Source organism: Triticum aestivum, chromosome 1A (assembly GCF_018294505.1).
Source record: "Triticum aestivum cultivar Chinese Spring chromosome 1A, IWGSC CS RefSeq v2.1, whole genome shotgun sequence".
Taxonomy (NCBI): Eukaryota; Viridiplantae; Streptophyta; class Magnoliopsida; order Poales; family Poaceae; genus Triticum; species Triticum aestivum.
In genome coordinates, this window is record NC_057794.1 from 499,022,968 (window position 1) to 499,043,502 (window position 20,535).

At 45.3% G+C, this 20,535-nt stretch overlaps 1 protein-coding gene and 1 non-coding gene across 6 annotated transcripts; one reads left to right on the forward strand and one right to left on the reverse strand.

Annotated features, from left to right (window-relative positions):
* Positions 1 to 53: 53 nt before the first annotated feature.
* LOC123060299 (probable NOT transcription complex subunit VIP2) lies at positions 54 to 8,390 on the forward strand. Of its 5 annotated transcripts, none has more exons than XM_044482970.1 (17): positions 54 to 209; positions 3,077 to 3,181; positions 3,504 to 3,591; positions 3,679 to 3,833; positions 3,920 to 3,956; positions 4,080 to 4,277; positions 4,921 to 5,133; positions 5,220 to 5,321; positions 5,778 to 5,863; positions 5,944 to 6,018; positions 6,172 to 6,597; positions 6,672 to 6,724; positions 6,798 to 6,839; positions 7,550 to 7,694; positions 7,779 to 7,857; positions 7,976 to 8,081; positions 8,164 to 8,390. In XM_044482970.1, exons 2-15 carry the CDS (start codon positions 3,164 to 3,166, stop codon positions 7,854 to 7,856), a joined length of 1,716 nt encoding a protein of 571 aa, XP_044338905.1. In that variant the 5' UTR covers positions 54 to 209; positions 3,077 to 3,163; the 3' UTR covers position 7,857; positions 7,976 to 8,081; positions 8,164 to 8,390. The 5 variants fall into 5 exon arrangements, with proteins under 5 accessions (XP_044338905.1, XP_044338912.1, XP_044338888.1 ...); XM_044482977.1 differs by having other exon boundaries at positions 3,504 to 3,555; XM_044482953.1 differs by having other exon boundaries at positions 3,920 to 4,277.
* Positions 3,514 to 3,591, reverse strand: LOC123073353 (small nucleolar RNA snoR35). The gene has a single exon (XR_006435663.1). It is a non-coding gene; the product is annotated as a small nucleolar RNA snoR35 (small nucleolar RNA).
* Positions 8,391 to 20,535: the final 12,145 nt, after the last annotated feature.

The window sequence follows — 20,535 nt, forward strand, 5'->3', positions numbered from 1 at the left end:
TTGCTTAACGGGCCGCATATGGGCCGTTGGTTAGGGCCTGATGAAAGCGGACGCGCACCGCCGTCGCCGCTCCGTTCCCCATCCGTCCCCCTGCCCCCGGTCGCACTCGTGCTGCTGCTCCCCGCATCGTCGCCGTCCTCCTCCTCCGCCGCGGCGCCTCGACGCGGAGAGATCCGCGCGCGGGGCCTGGGCCGCCGTCACTTCGTCAGGTCTCCTCCCCGCTCCCTCTCCAGAACCTTCTGCTAGAACCCTCTTCCCTTCCCGTGGGCAGGGCGGCGAGTGGCCGCCGCCGTGCGGGCGCGGGGCTGGGCGGGGCTCGCTTGCTTCTGGATCCCCGCCATTTGGTCTTGCCGTCGTCCGTGGGCTCGCTGTGTGGTGCGGTGGCTTTGGAATTTCAGTAGATTCGATTTTGGCGGTGGCGCTTTTCGTGCCGCTGGTCGGATGCCGGGACCAACCTGGATTGGGGCCTGGGGAATCTGAGCTGCCGATTGCTCCTGTGCTTTTCTACGTAGCTTGATTTTCTTCAGCAATCTGTTGGAGAGTGTGGGTGACTGTATGCTCGCGATTGCTTTGGTTCTCAGCAAGTAGGTTTTCTTAGCTGTTTTTGTGCTATAGCTGTGATTGGGAGCTTTTGAGCTTGATTCAAGCTCGCCCGCATGTCGCATATTAGCTTCGGCAAGCTGGGTATGCATTGCCCTGTTGCCGTGGCCGTAAATTCTCCTAGACGTAACCTTTTGCCGGTCAGAGCATCGTAACCACAGTGTTAACTTTTCTCCCCGAAGTAACTGGAACAAAATTTCTGCTCTCAATGTAATCCAACTGGTGACCAGCATTTTGTCGTCGGTTTTGGTATTAGCCTCTTACAGAAATGTAGGGAAAGGCTGCGTACTATAGACCCAAAGTGGTCGGACCCTTCCCTGGACCCTGCGCAAGCGGGAGCTACATGCACCAGGTTGCCCTTTTTTTTTGGTATTACTGCAACCTTGAACCTAGCAGAGTCACGTTAGCACATGATACAGAACAGGGGTATATAGATTATTTAATTTACCATGTTGTACACAAATGGAAACATGCATTTGTAACCATATAGATAAGAACCTGATATTCGAACTACAACTAGCCTTATACTAAGGATTGTTGTACTTTTGCTGTTGACCTACTCAAAATCGGTGCTTGTGGAAGATGGAACAACATGTTGTTTTGAGATTGCCTATGGCTGGGTACAAATGTGTGATCTGATAGAAAGTTGACATGGCTTTGGTCCCTTAATAGCATTCATAGTTTGGTTAATGTGTCTAATGACGATCAGATGGAAGGATGATGAGTGTTGCAACATGGCATGTTGTGATTGTATATGCAGGGCCCCATCATTGGAAGTGTCCGATCAATGTGGAATTTGGTAGCTCTTTTTTGTTTATCTTGTTTAATACAGTGAAATTTACCACCTCCATGGTTAATATGATTCCTCCAATCACACCTCAGTTCCTTACCAAACCTGGTCAAATACAAGAACCAGACCCTTGATTGAAGTGGCCTGCATTCTGGCCTGTTGAGGTTCCCTGGAGAATTTTCCTTGTTTTGTTCCCAGAAATCTATTATAGGAAGTAGGTCACCAGCTGCAAGCCTGCATCTCATGCTGAACCAAAAGGTGATATTAATTCGAAGTTTTTGGTCGTGGAGTCGCGTCAAGTCTCCCTAGCCCGGATTATTCGGCGACTTGTTATCGCTAATCGCCCCAAGTCGCCGCAACTAGTCAAGCGAGTTTACAGAGAGGATGAGATGATGTTGAGGGCAAAGTTGCAGTTGAGGAGGAGCTTGATTGTGAGGTCAAGGTGGCATGAAGCTCCTAGGCAAGGTCTTTGGGCTCTTGGCTGGGCCACGGAGGAGCCGAGTTGCTTCAGTGTAGGAGGAAGATGGCTCCAAGTTGATAGGGGTAGGAGCATATTTGGCCCATGAAGGCCCATTTGAAAACCCTAGCTTTCTTGATGTATCTAGACCGTCCATACTTATCCAAGCCATCTGTACCATCCATCAAGAATAGAAGAGTGGTAACTGCCCAGCAGCGCGTGACCAGGACTATACATAGCCGCCGCCAGTGCAGATTCCTTCTTTCTTCCCATACCTTCTTCCCTCTTACAAGTTACAACACACCAGCGGCAGGGTAGATCTGTAGCCGGCGGCGGGGTAGATCCATAGCCGGCGGCGTCAAGGAGATAGATTTCTCGCCGAAGACCTCGCCGGCCGTCCAAACCAGCACACACGCGTCTACTAGGGGGTGAGTTGCACGACTTGCTCTGCTAGTTGTGTCACCGTAGCAGGACTTCGTCACTGATCAGCGAGGCGATTAGCCCGTGCCTCATCGATGATTAGTCGGTGACTCAAAACCTTGTATTGATTTAATACCACAACGGTGTTTTCATGTCTAGATTTGTTAGGGGCCCATAAATACGAGGGCCATCTGAGGCAGTGGAACATCATAGTTTGTGCTCTTCCGGAGTGTTTGTCCTAGGCTTTGGTGTGTTGCAAGTTTTAGTCATGGCTTCTTCCATTCAGTACTTTCTTTGTCTAATATTTTTTGTAATTTTATAGAAACTTATGTTTCCTTTTAGATATTAGCTAGTGGCTTGCTTGTAGGTGTAAACTTGGAAATAATTATGGTTTATCTTCGTATCAATCTTCCTTCTGTGCTTGTCCATTTTGGAAATAATCAGAATGCTAGTCGTAATGTTTTAAATACCAAACTGGTTCTGGAAATTGCACACAGCCTCATTTGTTTTCTAGATTGGTTCTCATGTTTTTTCTACCCTCCTTATTGTGTCATCTTGTTAACTGTATTTCGTAAAATTGTGCAGTGTGATAGTTTGTCCTGCATGACTGCAGTTTTTTAGAATGTAGTATATATAGAGCTCTGATATCTTCTAACTAGTTAGTGTTTTGATCTTGAAATTCAACTTTAGGTCATGTGTTGCGTTTAGCTATGTAATTATTTCATTCTGTTTTACTATAAGCATCCTGCACCTCTGGAAGGACCCCCTATATTTATTACTTACACATATTATCTTTTCCTGGACTCCAGATTGGACCGATTATCACTCAGTTGGGGAAATAACGGAATAGTATTTTGACTTCCTGTTGCCTTGATCGTTCTTTGGGCATCATCACAATGTCAGGATCACTGAATGTATGCTTCCATCTTTCCTTACTTAATATGGTTACTCATTTTCTCCCGTTCCTATTCAGTAAATCACCTAACTCCACCTCATTTTGGCTTCCACTTCCATATGTTGCTTGAGCTAATATGTCGACTCATTTAACCTGTCTGTTTTTAGACATGATGTTGTTTTTATGTTATTTATTACTCCCTGCCAAGTTCCTCCGTCTCAAAAAGTGGACAGAATAGCTTTAATCGTGATCAGGGTTCATTGTCCACTTCTGTGTACTGATGACAATGGCTAGCTATGTTTTTCAAAAGGCCTTTGGTTTATTGTCATTACCTTTTGCAGTCAAATATTGGTGGGGATTCAACAGGAAGGCCATTCACATCAACCTTTTCTGGTCAGTCTGGATCATTTCCTAATTTCCATCACTCTGGTTAGTATAAATCTTACATATTTGTGTAATCCAATAATCATGTTCCAAAGTATCTCATAAAGCTAACTTATTTGAACTTCTTGGAAGGCTTGCATAATATCCACGGAAATCTCAATCTTGCATCACTATCGCCAAGGAATGCTTCATTGTCAGGTATTCCATCCCCAGGTGTTCAACAACCTGGGGGCAATATTTCTGGTAGCCGGTTTCCCTCAAATAACCTTCCAGTGTCCATGTCTCAGGTTTGTTCTCCTCTTTTCAAGTCCACAACATGTTAATATCATGCTGAGTGTTCTATCACTTAACTAATTTTCTTGCCCTTTTGTAGATTTCTCATGGCCATTCTGGGATCAGCAACAGAGGAGGTATGAATGTTGGGGGGAATGCTGTATTTAGTAGTAGCATGAATGCTATTGGTGGTTCAGCACAAGGTTTATCCTCAAGCATGGCTAATGTTGGTAATCGAAATTCTGCTCCTGGGTTGACAGCTTCTTCAGTTTTGGGGAACTTAGGCCCACGGATAACAAATTCTGCGGGCAATATAGTGGGTGGCAGCAGTATTGGCAGAAGCATAAGCTCAGCAGGAATGTCCATGCCTGGTATTGCATCCCGTATCAATTCGAGCGGCAACTCTGGAAGTGGGGCTCTTAATATCCCATCCAATCGACTGAGTAGTATGCATCAAGGTACATGGTTAATTGTTAATCTTTATTTGCTCTTTCAAACTTTTCGTGCTTCTTTGGCGAACATCTATTCTCATTTTTTCTTCCTTGCTGGCTGAATAGTGAACTGGTGTGTGTTTCTCTCTTCCTGTAGCTGAGGTTTCAGTAGATTCATCGTGCCCTGCGCTTGTGTGGATAGCTTCTAGGCTGGGGGTTGTTTAGTTGTGTCAGATGTTTTAGTCTTGTCTTAGGCTTGAATTGTTTGCTTTCTATCAATGTGTTGAGCTGCAAGTTTTGCATGTTTTTCAAAAAAGTATAGGGAAGTGGTGTTGTAAGGTACATTTCAGTCATATGACAGGGTAACTCTCTGAAGTGTTATGGATTAAACTTAAATGTGGCTCAATTTGATTGGAAATTGACACGGGGAACTGAGTTTTTTCACCTATTGCATTCATAAAACAGTGCACCGCCTTGAGGTTGTCTGCCTTGGTTGCCCACACTAGATTATATGTATAACAGTCGAAGCAACTAAACTGTATATACAACTACTGGGTTTATTAAGAGCTTGGAATTTCTTCTCTCTTGGTGTAAGGGGGTGTGGGGCAAACTGACCTAATGGATTTTTTATTTTGTAAAAAAAATGAGTCTGTTTATTTTTTTTCTCCAGCGTCACCACAGTTCATGAACATTCTTGGGAGTTCTTATCCAGCACCTGGAGGAACGCTATCTCAGAACCAAGTTCAGGCAGGAAACAATTCTTTTAGTTCTTCAGGAATGCTACATGATGGAAACTCTGGTGACAATTCTCCGTTTGACATAAATGATTTTCCCCAGTTAACTGGGCGTCCTAATTCTGCTGGAGGTGGTCAAGGGCAATATGGTAATGCTACAACACTAACAAAATCTGCAATCTTTAGTGCTTTGATAATGTCAGGTAACTAATTTTTCGTACTTTGTAATTTGAAGGGTCACTGCGAAAACAAGGAGTAAGTGTAAATGCCATTGTGCAACAAAACCAGGAGTTCAGCATTCAGAATGAAGATTTTCCAGCTTTACCAGGATATAAAGGTATGTCTCCTCCATTGGTAGTCTCACTATGCACATAGTGGACAACTCTATAAATCTTGATGAGATTAACTATCTGTTTCTTGTTAGTTTTTAGCCTTTTCCCTTGTAGTAGTATCTTTTATCTTGTTACTGTTATCTGGAAAAGATAATGTTTCATGTCTTGTCGGTTCCTTCACTATTTTCTTCTCTGTTAACCACATATCATGGTTCAATCTTCTTCTCAATTCTTCACCTGGCATAAATTTATCCTTCTCTCGCAAGCTGGGGTAGTTAACTTTCATCAGAGATTTATAATCACGTTATATGTATTGCAATGTGTTCTATCGAAGTTGTTCAGCTAAATTCATATCATGGCAGTTATTCCTATCATGTTCCTTTCTGCTGATTACTTCTGGGCAAACCCCCTGCTTTTATTTTCTGGATATTACCTTATTGTATGTTTCTTTGGAATATAAGGCAATTCGTCAGATTATGGTATGGATTTGCATCACAAGGACCACCTTCATGAGAATGCAAATATTATGCAGGGACAACATTTTCCTGTGAGTTCATGTTGTTCTATCATTTCATCCCAGGTCAGCTATACCTTCTTATTCTTAAATTCTCACATATGATTCTGCAGATGGGTAGATCATCTGGCTTTAATTTGGGAGGTAGCTATCCAGCCCGCCAACAACAGCAGCAGAGCACTACTTCGGTAAGCATACTAGCATTTTTTTCGCACAGCCAGCACATATTTGGGGTTGAACACACCACTCTGAGAAGTTAGGATACACACATTTTAACCCTTTTCATGTGTCTGCTAACCTTTTGACTGTGGATTGTTAACTACTCTGATTGTGTTCATTAGGTTCAAAATGGTCTTGATAATATTGGGCTAAGGCCGATAAATTCTCCAAGTCCGTCTTCTAATTCGGGGTCTTACGAGCAACTCATCCAGCAATACCATCAACCGCAGACTCAGAATTCACTTAGGTCGCAGACGTCTTCGGGCCAACAGTCATCTAAGGATCAGAGTCAAAAGTCTGCTCAGGGAAAAGAAACTGTGCCAGACCCATATAGTTTACTTGGATTGTTGAACTTAATAAAATCAAAAGAGCCTGGACCAACAGCTCTTGCTTTAGGGCTTGATTTAACTACACTAGGGCTGAATTTGAACTCTCCAGATTGTCTTTGGAAGACATTTGGCTCTCCATGGTCAAACGAGCCAGCTAAAGGAGAACCTGATTATCAGATCCCTGCTTGTTATTCTGCTGAGCAACCTCCACCACTGCAGGTAAGCTGCTTCCCATTTGGTTTACAATAGCCTCTTGAACCCTGACATCTCATATATTTTTTCTCCATCTGCAGCCATTCAATTTTCCAAAGTTTCACCCCTTGACACTATTCTACATCTTCTACAGGTATATTGAATAGAATGAACTGTGTGTCTGGTTTTACTAGTCTATGCATTATTTGACTTTGCTCTTTGTGCAGTATGCCGAAGGATGTTGCTCAGTTATATGCCGCGAATGAACTGTAAGCACAAACCTGCACAGTTGTTGGTATCTCAGCAGATTACTATTTTAGTGGACCTTCATTTGCCTGCTGTTCACACGCCCTATGCATTTGTCAACTGTTTTCATGTGTTTGCTCTTTTGTAGTACTCCCTCCGTTTTTATTTACTCCGCATATTTGCTTTGACTGAAGCCACACTATACAAAGTTTGACCAAATTTATACAATAACAAGTTTATAGGGTAGCCAGCTATTGACGGAGTTACAACTAATAAGTTTCTTGAAAAAAAAATACAACTAGAAGTCCTTTATGCCCTTTTTCCTTCACTCGATCCTTAGTTGTACAACCTCCCTCAATTTTTATGACCCCCCTGGATCTATTCTTATTGAGAATAGGCCTCTTCTCACACTATACCAGTTCTTTTTACGTTGTCTAATCTTGACACTACAATCGTGCTTGGACCTATCTTACATATAGCAATATTATTGGTCTACTTATCACCTTTTGACCTTTATTGGTCTATTTATCACCAAAGAGCTAGCTATGGACAGGGGTGCGTCGAAGCTTGCTATCCATGTGCCAGAGCCATGAGTTGGTTGCGAGATCTTATGGGTTTCACCTCTAGCCTACCCCAACTTGTTTGGGACCAAAGGCTTTGTTGTTGTTGAATCGAAATGGCCTGGCTTGTCAATGTCAAATGACTCAAATTTCTGATTCCACCTATTTTCCAGATATAACAAAGGGTGGTTTTACCACAGAGAGTATCGTGTGTGGCTCACACGAGCTTCAAATGTGGCGCCTCTTGTGAAAACACCACTGTATGAACGAGGATCCTACATTTGTTTTGATCCCAGCCTGTGGGATACAATTCAGAAGGTTTCATCTGAACAAGAATTGATAGTCTTTATAGCCTGATCGCACAGCAGGGAAAGTAATCTGAGCATTTTTCGTTGATTGCAGGACAACTTTGTGCTCCAATATGAATCTGTAGAGAAGAGACCTGTCCTCCCTTCCGCCAGCCAAAATGTTAGATTATAAGGTCAGCACTTGGATTTCCCGCCTCACATTCATGTATTTTATGTCCCTAATGCCGCAGTTTCATAGTTCCATGTTCGTAGGCCCGGCTTTTCTGACATGCTACCGATTTGTGCTTGCAGCTGTTGTACTTCTTCTGCACTAGAGAATTGTCGTTTTTCTTCATCCGGATCAGTACCTGTTATTATCATAGGATATAGGTGGCGTACATTTGTGCAAAATGATTCTGTAAGTGCATCTGAAAAATACTCTTATTTGTTTGTCAAGATTGATTAACTTTGTGGCGCTGAATTTCGTTTTTTCTGGGCAGGACTTGTGTGCTGTTCCGAAGAAGGAGCTTCTCTGTGTTGGCTGGCAGCCTTGATGGTAGCTTTAGACATGTAGCCGAGGAAAATGCGCCTCATTAATCCGTTGGCTGTAAACCAGTAGGGTCAATTTGGTATTGTTGGCTGTAATAGACTTGAAATTTTAGCTTCCGTAAAATTCAGACCTGTACTCTTTAACTATGAGTTAATTACCAGTACTTTGGATTTACAATGTGGCCCTCGTTTTTAATAGTCTGGGAATGATGGTCGTGATTTGCTTGTCACTGGTGACTGACAATACTGCTACATGTGAACTCACCAATCTGGTGAAATGTGTGAAGGTTCACAAAGTGCACGTGTACAAATCATCCGTGCACTCCTACCCAGGATTCAGACGTGCAAAGCCCTCACTCTTGGACCCTAACGAGTGCTGGGCCGTGCTGGCCGTACATGATCACCACCTTTGCACCTTGAAAACATCTGGGGCAAGGACCTTGAAGGTGAGGAAGTACCCGATTTTAGCTTGTGAGCTATGGCGAAGTCGGGCCATCCTTCATCCATTGCCACCCTCCTGTTGACATCCCATAGCCTCGTCATCCAAGAGTGTCCGAGTTATTTACGCAAAACCACCACACTTGGGGCTAGGGTAACAAGTCAGTACTAGATTTAAGCCAGGTCACAAAAAACCATCAACTATATGCCTAATGACTAACGAAGAGTACTGATTGTTTAATAAGCTCATGAAAACAGTGAAACTGACAAGTTGGGCCCACCTGCCAGGCTGATGTGGCGTGCTTGTGTGGACAATATGCTGAGTCGGATGAGGGTCCCATTTGTAAATGACTCAAGTGTTTATCTTTTTTCCATTTTCCTTTTTCGCCTAGGCATTTTCCTCCTGGACATTTCAACAAACAGGTAATGTGTGCTGATTGACATTTGCGCACCGCACGCCGCCAACGCCGCTCACCGCCCTTGCTAGCCGACAGTCACCTGAGACCTGGCCGCGCCCGTGCTCGCGGCGCCCGCCAGGAGGCCCTAGTCGCGCTCGTGCTCGCGGCACCCGCCCATTGGCCTTGGTCGCGCCCGTGCTCGCGGCGCCCGCCAGGAGGCCCTAGCCGCGCTCTTGCTCGCGACGCTCGCCCATTGGCCTTGGTCGCGCCCATGCTCGCGTGCACTATGGTGGAGCGCCATGGTCATGCCCGTGCTCACGGTGACCGCCAGAGGCCCTGGTCAGGGGTGCGCCGTGGTGGAGCGTGCTAGTCATGCCCGTGCTCGCGGCGCGGCCCTTGCCGCGTGCGCCGTCGTGGAGCGCCATGGCCATGGCCACACTCGCGGCGGTGCCCATGGTGGCTTCCTAGACCAAAGCGCCCCGACGACCTTTGGACCCGGAGAGGTGCTTGGCATCGAGACGCCTCCCAGCACGCGCAGCCGTGCCTTTGACTCTGACGACGGTGAAGCCCTCCACGTGGCGGCGCGGCCCTAGATGGCTAGCCACAGCGGCTCGGGAGTGGTTTGGGTGGCGGGGCGGACAAGAGCTGGAGGTGCGGCTGGGGTTGGATCCTGCCCGGGGTAGTGGCTTGTGGCCATGGGTTGTAGGTGGCTGGGGCGGTGAATTAGGTGGCTAGGGCGGCGAGGAGGCTCTCTGGTGGTGGGGTGGCTCACCGGGGTAAGGCTCCGGCGGCGGCGATGGATATGGCTGGGTTGGTGGGGAAGAAGGTGCTTGGGGAGAGAGAGAGAGAGAGGCCGACAGGTGGGCCTTTGGCCACCTCAGCAAATTATCCATGTAGGCATGCCACATCGGCCCGACAGGTGGGTCCTACCTGTCGGTTTCGCTGTTTTCGCGGCCAAATCAGCCCGTCAGTGCTCCGCGTTACGTATTAGGCTCAGAACTGGTGGTTTTTTGTGACCTGGCTCAAATCTGGTGCTGACTTGTTATCCTAGCCCTAAGTGTGGTGGTTTTGAGTAAATAACTCAGAGCGACCAGTGTTTTGTCACATCCCAAATTTTCAATTTGGAATGTTATACATTAGATCATCATGCATATCATATTTTCTTGCATTTTTGCCCGATCCTAGAAATTTCACGCAACTCAAGGACCTTTGGAGAGAGTTGGAGATTTCGTTATTTTCATATTTGAGAGTTTTCTCGAATTTGAAAAGAGGATCATTTGATTTATTTATTTCATCTTCAATAATTTTTTCGGTGTCAAAATATATGAGAGAGGGAATAATATGACTTTCCCAAAGTTAGGAAAATTGAAGATTTAATAAATAGATCAAATTTTGTTTTTCGGTGTTTTGTTTGCTTTTTCTTTGGATAGGGAAAAATGCGTGTTTTCAAAAATTGCATTTTAGGTCCGGAGTAAAGTTCATTTTGTTCGACTCATTTTTAGGAGTCGGGGAAAATTTACTTTAGAATTTTTGGAGTTCGTTTAGATTTTCTTTTTTTTGTTTTCTGCGCGCGTAACCGTTTAAAAAAAACCCGCAGGCCAGCCGGGCCAAAGGCCCAGCCAGCCGGCCACCGCCCCAGCCTCCCTGCGCGCCGTGCGCCAGGCAAGGCAGGCGCCAGCCGCCGCCGCCTCGCCTCCAGCCGAGTCCGGCTTGGACTCTGGCCGGTTAGCCCCTCCCATTTCCTTTGTTCCGTTTTCCTTTTTCTTCTAGGACTCTTTTTCCTACTCTATTTCTTGTCCCCTACCTCAAGAAACCCCCTCCCCTCCCCAATATAAATACCCCAACACCCCCTCTAAACCCATCAAATCAAACCCCAAGCCCCAAGCCCCAAGCCCTCCACCGCACCCCACACCCGCGCCGCCACCCTTGTGCCCTAGCGCCGCCGCCGCACCTCGCCCACGCCGCCGCCGGAGCCCCTCGCCGGAGACCTCGCCGGAGGTAGCCCCGCGCCGCATCTCTTCTTTTCCTCGGATCGTTTTCTTCTAATCATTCCGATTCTTTTCTTCTCTTCCGATTCGTTTTCTTTCCGGTTCTTCTCTAAACCGTTCCGGTTTTCTAGATCGGGTTTTGTTTCGATTTTCTTCCGAAACCCTAGATCGGATTCGTTTTTTTCTCGATTTAGTTGCCTTTGGACCGTTTGCCGGACCGTTCGTCTTAACGAACGTGATCACCGGATTCTTCTAGGTTAACGAACGTCCGTTCGTTTAACCGTTCTTCTTTTTCTTTTCGTCGGATTTATTCCGCGATCGTGATCTCAGATCCGATCTTCGTTCTAGTTTATCTTCTCGCTCGTTTATCAGAATCAGGTGATTCAAGCGCCTGGAGTTTCATTTCGAAACCGCCGTTCCGTCTAATCAACTTAAACAAGTTTTTGCCCCGGTAAAATTTGACCTAGTTTCAACTTGCTAGAACCGAGTTGTTTTCTTCCGCCGTTTGTTTTCCATTTCTTTGTTCGGTTCGTTCTTTCTTTGCAACCGGAGTTCTTAAGTTGAACCTTCTGGTTCGTTCTCTTGTTCGAGTTTTACCTGTGCATTAGACGAGTACTCATTGTGTGCTTGTTGTTTGTCTGTGATAGATTACCCGGATTGCGCCGCCTGTTACTTCGAATCCCTAGGTCTCGCGAATCATCAGCAAGGCAAGTAACACTTTGATCATACCTTTTCTACAACCCATGTTTTATTGCATTAGATCAATCCTCTCACATTGCATGATTAGGATCTAATTAAACTGTGGGATGGGAAGTAGATGAGGTAGTACCTATCACCTGTATTATTATGAAACCTTTGGAAGTTACTTCTACGTTTGCTTATTATGCCATGCTATGCTAGTAGACGTGGATTGGGTGAGTGATATCCATGACAGATGTGAGTATTGTTAATTAATGGTTTATCTAAGGTGGCAACTTAAACACACATCTGGGTGGATTGAGGCACCTGATGTCTATCAGGACTTGCCTGTTTTATTTTGGACCGCCACCCAGGCTCAAAGGGATCATAAGATAATTCATGCTAGAAACTTCCGTGTGCAGCCACATGCTACTATGGGCTCTGGCATAGTTGACTAAGTTGTGCGAACTCTTACGGGGTGGACTAGCAGATGTAGGGGTTGTAGGTGGTACGGTCTACCCCACATGTAAGGTGCTAGCGCTTCTGAAAGACTATGTCTCGGTCATCCGTTTCTCAAACACCATGTAGTGCGAGAAAACAAACGGAGGCGATCGAGTCATGTGGGGAAAAGTGCGCAAACCTCTGCAGAGTGTATAAACTAATCATGATTAGCCGTGTCCCCGGTTATGGACAACTTGAGTATCTAGTACTTGAATATCATGTGAATCTCAACATGTTACTTCTAATTAATGTTGTTGGGTTTTAATTGTTCACTTAATTGGGATTGAGAATGCTGTCAACCATTCTCAATGTTTCACAACCACCATGATAGTTAAATAAATTTATTCCTTTGCAGTAGGGAAAAACTGGCTTTACGCAAAAACTGTAACCATAGAGCTTTCCACCAGCCATATATGCATATAGTATAGCTGTTTCATTCCATTACTCTCTATGTGTTACTTTGCCAGCATATTCCATGTGCTGACCCGTTTTCGGGCTGCAACTTTCATGTTGCAGACTTTTCAGACGACGAGTAAGGTGCTTTTAGGTCGTGGTTCTATACTCAGTGATGCCGTTGGAGTTGATGGACCCATTTATCTTCCAAGTCTTCCGCTGTTATCGACACTAGATGGCCTTAAGCCATTTTATTGTAATAAGTTCTCTTTGAGACAACGATGTAATAAGTGTGTGATTGCCACTCTGCTATAAATCCTTCGATGTACTGTGTGGTGTCAGCATTACTGATCCAGGGATGACACCGAGCACAGTAGACTTGATCCATTCGGGTCGGGTCGCCACAGAGATGGTATCAGAGCACACGCTGACTGTAGGACACGACCACTAAGTTAAAGCCATAGATCACCATTCTCTTCTCATTTTCTAACTCCTCATCTTTTCTACCCTTTTAGGATGACGAACGTGAAGATTAAGTACGCTCAACCGGATGAAGGCACACCTTTTGGATTTCACTTGAAGGAAGTCACCAAGTACCTGAACATTGGATTACCAAGCTTCACGGGAACCTTCAACGCCACTCTGCCTGAAGAGGAGCGCTGGAAGATTCAAGCTCACGTTCCGGGAAGAACATTCGCGCCAATCACGAAACCCATAGATAGTGTTTTCAATGCACCAACCTGGAGTCTGGGAAGGAGCATGGCAGCTCATATCACCATAGGACGCATTGGAGAAGTTTATCAAGAAGACCTCAAGGACACTATCTACCAGATTTGCGGACGCCGAGATGAACAATGGGAGTTAGTCAGCACCAAGAAGGATAGATCCATTGCATCTTTCATCCAGGAGTTAAACCAGCACATTCGACGCCACGAGAACCAGATGTGCAATGATATGATAGAGTTGAAGAATGCGAAGGCAAGGATCATCGAACTAGAAGGAGAACTGAAGTCTACACGCAAGGACTACATGGACGAGATCGTAGCTCTAGCAAGACACAATAACGATCTTAAGCAGGAGATTGAAGAACTCAAGAGGAAGTTAGCATCCAAGGAGGAGGACGAGTACGTCGCATGTCCGGACAACTACATCATCATCGACGACACCGATTCGGATCCAAGTGAACCCGACTTTGAAGACGAAGCTGGAGCAGATATCATGGAGTCTTCCACCGGTTCAAATTTCTAGATGACCACCAGATAGTAGTAGTATTCCCCCATGTAAACATTATAGTTCGAGCACTTTTGCGATAGTTTTAGATCGTTTGTAAGCCCTTGTTTGATTGATTGAAGTGATTTTGTGTGAATTTGCTCATGTGCATATGGGTAGTGTTTTCCCTTTAGACCTCACTCTATTCTCAATTCTCGTCTTTTCTAAACCCTCAGATGCCTCCGAGACGTGACAATGGATTTCCACCGGAGCTCACTCAGTTGATCCAGCAGCAGAATCAATTGATGCAGATGTTAGTCCAGAACCAGCAGAACAATAACAACAACCCACCACCACCACCACCTGTTGACCATTTAGCTCGTTTCCTTAGGCTAAATTCGCCGGTGTTTTCCAGTAGCACCGAGCCAATAGTAGCAGAGGATTGGCTCCGCAAGATAGGAAGGGAGTTGACCACTGCAGGATGCACGGATGGTGAGAAAGTGAAGTTTGCCGCTCACCAGCTTGACGGACCCGCGGCAGCATGGTGGGAGAATTTCACAGCCACTTACCCAATTGACACTGTCACATGGGATCAGTTTCAGCAAGCTTTCCGCACTGCCCATGTTTTAGCAGGAGCTATGGCCCTGAAGAAGCGTGAGTTTCGCAACTTACGCCAAGGAGGAAGGACAGTTGGCCAGTACGTTGATGACTTCAGCAAGTTAGCACGTTATGCCCCAGATGACGTTGCTACGGATGCAGCTAAGCAGGAGAAGTTTCTGGAAGGACTGAATGATGAGCTAAGCATGCAGTTGATGGTAGCGAGTTTCAACAACTACCAGGAGTTGGTAGATCGTGCCATCATGATTGAAGGAAAGCAACAGCAGATTGAGAACCGTAAGAGGAAGTATGGACAGGGGAAGTATAACTCTGGAGCCCAGCAGAAGCCCCGTTTTGCCCCTAAACCGGGATTTCAGTTTCAGCACACCCATGGAGGAGGTAGCTCGCACAACCATAATGGCCACAAGAATGGTAATGGGAATGGAGGAAACAACGGCCAGAACCGGACCACCCCATCGACCCCAACCAAGAGAGACCTGAGTCAAGTCACCTGTTTCAAGTGTTCCAAGACCGGACATTATGCCAATGAATGTCCTGAAGGCCAGAATGGAAATGGCAATGGAAGCTCTGGGAAAAAGCCGAACCCTTTCAATAGGGGGCAGGTGAACCACGTTAATGTGGAGGAGGTTGAAGATCAACCCGATGCAGTAATCGGTAAGTTTTTGGTTAAGTCATTTACCGCACTTGTTCTTTTTGACACTGGTGCATCGCATTCATACATATCAAGGGGATTTGTGGATAAATATAACCTGCCAACCCAAGCCCTTAGGTCACCCATGTTAGTAAGCTCACCAGGAGCGGAGTTCATGGCTAGACGATGGTGTGATCGGTTACCATTAAGGATTGGTAACTATGTGTTTCCCTCAGACCTAATAGTATTGGAATCTCAAGGATTGGATGTGATATTAGGCATGGATTGGTTGTCGATGTATGGAGGAAACATCGATTGTGCTAGTAAGTCAATTTTGCTTACCACACCAGAAGGAAGAAGGATCAAGTATGTATCCCGGCATGTGCCAAACAGGACACAAGTAAACTGCCTAACAGGAGTTGTCCAAGAAGAGGTACCAGTGGTAAAGGATTTTCCTGATGTATTTCCTGAGGAATTACCAGGCATGCCACCGGATAGAGACATTGAGTTTTTGATTGAGTTATTGCCAGGTACAGGCCCAATATCGAAGCGACCATACCGGATGCCAGCAAAGGATTTGGTAGAAATTAAGAATCAGATTAAGGAGTTATTGGATAAAGGTTACATTCGCCCAAGTTCTTCGCCTTGGGGATCACCCGTACTTCTAGTGGAAAAGAAGGATGGATCATTAAGGATGGTTGTTGATTATCGGGGATTGAATGAAGTAACCATCAAGAACAAGTACCCACTGCCAATGATCAACGATCTGTTTGATCGATTGCAAGGAGCTAAAGTGTTTTCCAAGATCGATTTGCGATCAGGGTACCATCAGTTGAAGATTCGAGAGCAGGACATACCTAAGACAGCATTCACCACGAGATATGGACTGTATGAGTATACCGTTATGTCATTTGGATTGACTAACGCACCTGCCTATTTCATGAACCTGATGAACAAAGTGTTTATGGAGTTTTTGGATAAGTTCGTCGTAGTGTTCATTGATGACATCCTGGTTTATTCAAAGAATGAAGAGGAGCATAAGGAACATTTGCGTTTGGTTTTGGAGAAACTAAGGGAACATCAGTTATATGCCAAATTCAGCAAATGCGAGTTTTGGTTGAAGAAAGTTGGATTCCTCGGACACGTTATATCCGGAGAAGGTATAGCAGTTGACCCCACTAAGGTTGAGACCATAACAGAATGGGAAGCACCAACAACAGTCGGAGAAATCCGGAGTTTTCTTGGACTCGCAGGATACTACCGGAGATTCATTGAGAACTTTTCAAAGATTGCAAAGCCTATGACGGAGTTGTTGAAGAAGGATACTAAGTTCAATTGGACTGAGGAGTGTGAGGCTAGTTTCCAGGAGTTGAAGAAACGTTTGGTTACCTCACCAGTGTTGATTTTGCCAGATCAGACCAAGGATTATGAGGTGTATTGCGACGCTTCACGTCGAGGACTTGGAGCAGTGCTTATGCAGGAAGGAAGAGTTGTTTCGTATGCTTCACGACAACTGAAGCCTCATGAGTTGAATTATGCCACGCATGATTTGGAGTTAGCAGCCGTAGTGCATGCATTGAAAACATGGAGACATTTCCCCATTGGAAATCATTGTGAGGTGTACACGGATCACAAGAGTTTGAAGTACATTTTCACTCAGAAGGAGTTGAACCTCCGACAAAGGAGATGGTTGGAGCTCATCAAGGATTATGACATGAGATTGCATTACCATCCCGGAAAAGCTAATGTAGTAGCCGATGCATTGAGCCGAAAGAGCCATGTCAACACCCTAGTGACGGGAGAAGTACCAAAGGAGTTAGCAGAAAACCTTCGTGAGCTATGTTTGGAAATAGTTCCGAGAGGCTATGTAGCAGCATTGGAGATTCAGTCAACATTGATGGATAAAATCAGAGAAGCTCAGAAATCTGACAAGGAGATTGCTGCTATAAAAGAGAAATTGAGCGAAGGAAAAGCAAAGGGATTTCGTGAGGATGAGCACGACACCTTATGGTTTGAGGACCGTGTTTATGTGCCAAATGACCCGGAGATCAGGAAGTTGATTTTGCAAGAGGCACATGATTCACCGTATTCGATTCACCCAGGGAATACCAAGATGTATTTGGATTTAAAGGAAACATTCTGGTGGACCGGAATGAAGAAGGATATTGCAGCATATGTAGCAGTTTGTGACGTATGTCAGAGAGTAAAGGCAGAGCATCAGAAGCCAGCAGGATTGTTACAACCATTGCCGATACCCGAATGGAAGTGGGATAAGATAGGCATGGATTTTATCACTGGACTACCCAGGACGAAAGCAGGCTATGACTCGATATGGGTAGTAGTTGATCGTTTGACGAAGGTAGCACATTTTATTCCAGTTAAGACCACTTACACCAGTGCTAAGTTGGCGAAGATATACATGACTAGGATCATTTGTTTGCATGGAGTTCCGAGGAGTATCGTATCTGATAGAGGAACCCAATTTACCTCAAAGTTTTGGAATCAGTTGCATGAAACTTTAGGAACCAGACTAGAGTTCAGCACAACTTTTCATCCGCAGACAGATGGACAGACCGAGAGGGTCAATCAGATTTTGGAAGATATGCTGAGAGCTTGTGCACTAGATTATGGATCTAGTTGGGACGATAACTTGCCGTATGCGGAGTTTTCTTATAACAACAGCTACCAAACCAGTTTGAAGATGGCACCTTTCGAAGCTTTATACGGAAGGAGGTGCAGGACACCGTTGTCATGGGACGAAGTTGGGGACCGTCAATTCTTTGGACCAGATTTGATTAAGGAGTCTGAACGGAAAGTTAAGTTGATTCGCGATAGGCTCAAGGTAGCCCAGTCCAGGCAGAAGAGCTACGCAGATTCTAAACGCAAGGAGATAGTTTACGAAACAGGAGACATAGTTTATCTTCGAGTATCCCCACTTCGAGGAGTTAAGCGCTTTGGAGTTAAGGGAAAATTAGCATCGCGTTTCGTTGGACCGTATAAGATCTTGCAACGTATGGGAGAAGTCGCTTATAAGTTGGAATTACCAGAGGGACTATCAGGAGTTCATGATGTATTCCATGTTTCTCAGCTGAAGAAATGTCATGCCGAGATGGCGGAGGTACCGCTAAGAGATACAGTACCACTCGAAGTGATTCAGTTGAAGGACGACTTAACGTATGACGAGAAGCCAGTCAAGATTCTCGATTATGCCAGCAGAGTTACCCGCAGCAAGGTTATCAAGTTTTGCAAAGTTCAGTGGAACCACCACTCAGAGGATGAAGCCACCTGGGAGAGAGAGGAAGATTTGCTTAAGGACCACCCTCACCTATTTTCTAGCCAACCCGAATCTCGAGGGCGAGATTCATCTTAAGGGGGGTAGGTTTGTAACATCCCAAATTTTCAATTTGGAATGTTATACATTAGATCATCATGCATATCATATTTTCTTGCATTTTTGCCCGATCCTAGAAATTTCACGCAACTCAAGGACCTTCAGAGAGAGTTGGAGATTTCGTTATTTTCATATTTGAGAGTTTTCTCGAATTTGAAAAGAGGATCATTTGATTTATTTATTTCATCTTCAATAATTTTTCCGGTGTCAAAATATATGAGAGAGGGAATAATATGACTTTCCCAAAGTTAGGAAAAATAAAGATTTAATAAATAGATCAAATTTTGTTTTTCGGTGTTTTGTTTGCTTTTTCTTTGGATAGGGAAAAATGCGTGTTTTCAAAAAATGCATTTTAGGTCCGGAGTAAAGTTCATTTTGTTCGACTCATTTTTAGGAGTCGGGGAAAATTTACTTTAGAATTTTTGGAGTTCGTTTAGATTTTCTTTCTTTTGTTTTCTGCGCGCGTAACCGTTTAAAAAAAAACCCGCAGGCCAGCCGGGCCAAAGGCCCAGCCAGCCGGTCACCGCCCCAGCCTCCCTGCGCGCCGTGCGCCAGGCAAGGCAGGCGCCAGCCGCCGCCGCCTCGCCTCTAGCCGAGTCCGGCTTGGACTCTAGCCGGTTAGCCCCTCCCCTTTCCTTTGTTCCGTTTTCTTTTTTCTTCTAGGACTCTTTTTCCTACTCTATTTCTTGTCCCCTACCTCAAGAAACCCCCCCTCCCCAATATAAATACCCCAACACCCCCCCTCTAAACCCATCAAATCAAACCCCAAGCCCCAAGCCCCAAGCCCTCCACCGCACCCCACACCCGCGCCGCCACCCTTGTGCCCTAGCGCCGCCGCCGCACCTCGCCCACGCCGCCGCCGGAGCCCCTCGCCGGAGACCTCGCCGGAGGTAGCCCCGCGCCGCATCTCTTCTTTTCCTCGGATCATTTTCTTCTAATCGTTCCGATTCTTTTCTTCTCTTCCGATTCGTTTTCTTTCCGGTTCTTCTCTAAACCGTTCCGGTTTTCTATATCGGTTTTTGTTTTGATTTTCTTCCGAAACCCTACATCGGATTCGTTTTCTTTTCCGATTTAGTTGCCTTTGGACCGTTTGTCGGACCGTTCGTCTTAACGAACGTGATCACCGGATTCTTCTAGGTTAACGAACGTCCGTTCGTTTAACCGTTCTTCTTTTTCTTTTCGTCGGATTTATTCCGCGATCGTGATCTCAGATCCGATCTTCGTTCTAGTTTATCTTCTCGCTCGTTTATCGGAATCAGGTGATTCAAGCGCCTGGAGTTTCGTTTCGAAACCGCCGTTCCGTCTAATCAACTTAAACAAGTTTTTGCCCCGGTAAAATTTGACCTAGTTTCAACTTGCTAGAACCGAGTTGTTTTCTTCCGCCGTTTGTTTTCCGTTTCTTTGTTCGGTTCGTTCTTTCTTTGCAACCGGAGTTCTTAAGTTGAACCTTCTGGTTCGTTCTCTTGTTCGAGTTTTACCTGTGCATTAGACGAGTACTCATTGTGTGCTTGTTGTTTGTCTGCGATAGATTACCCGGATTGCGCTGCCTGTTACTTCGAATCCCTAGGTCTCGCGAATCATCGGCAAGGCAAGTAACACTTTGATCATACCTTTTCTACAACCCATGTTTTATTGCATTAGATCAATCCTCTCACATTGCATGATTAGGATCTAATTAAACTGTGGGATGGGAAGTAGATGAGGTAGTACCTATCACCTGTATTATTATGAAACCTTTGGGAGTTACTTCTACGTTTGCTTATTATGCCATGCTATGCTAGTAGACATGGATTGGGTGAGTGATATCCATGACAGATGTGAGTATTGTTAATTAATGGTTTATCTAAGGTGGCAACTTAAACACATATCTGGGTGGATTGAGGCACCTGATGTCTATCAGGACTTGCCTGTTTTATTTTGGACCGCCACCCAGGCTCAAAGTGATCATAAGATAATTCATGCTAGACACTTCCGTGTGCAGCCACATGCTACTATGGGCTCTGGCATAGTTGACTAAGTTGTGCGAACTCTTACGGGGTGGACTAGCAGATGTAGGGGTTGTACGTGGTACGGTCTAC

Excerpts from the sequence above, each read along its gene's own strand:
- LOC123060299 (XM_044482953.1), top strand. Across the intron at positions 6,019-6,171 it reads AGCAGCAGAGCACTACTTCG|GTTCAAAATGGTCTTGATAA; the intron begins GTAAGCATACTA and ends TGTGTTCATTAG. Across the intron at positions 7,695-7,778 it reads TGTGGGATACAATTCAGAAG|GACAACTTTGTGCTCCAATA; the intron begins GTTTCATCTGAA and ends CGTTGATTGCAG.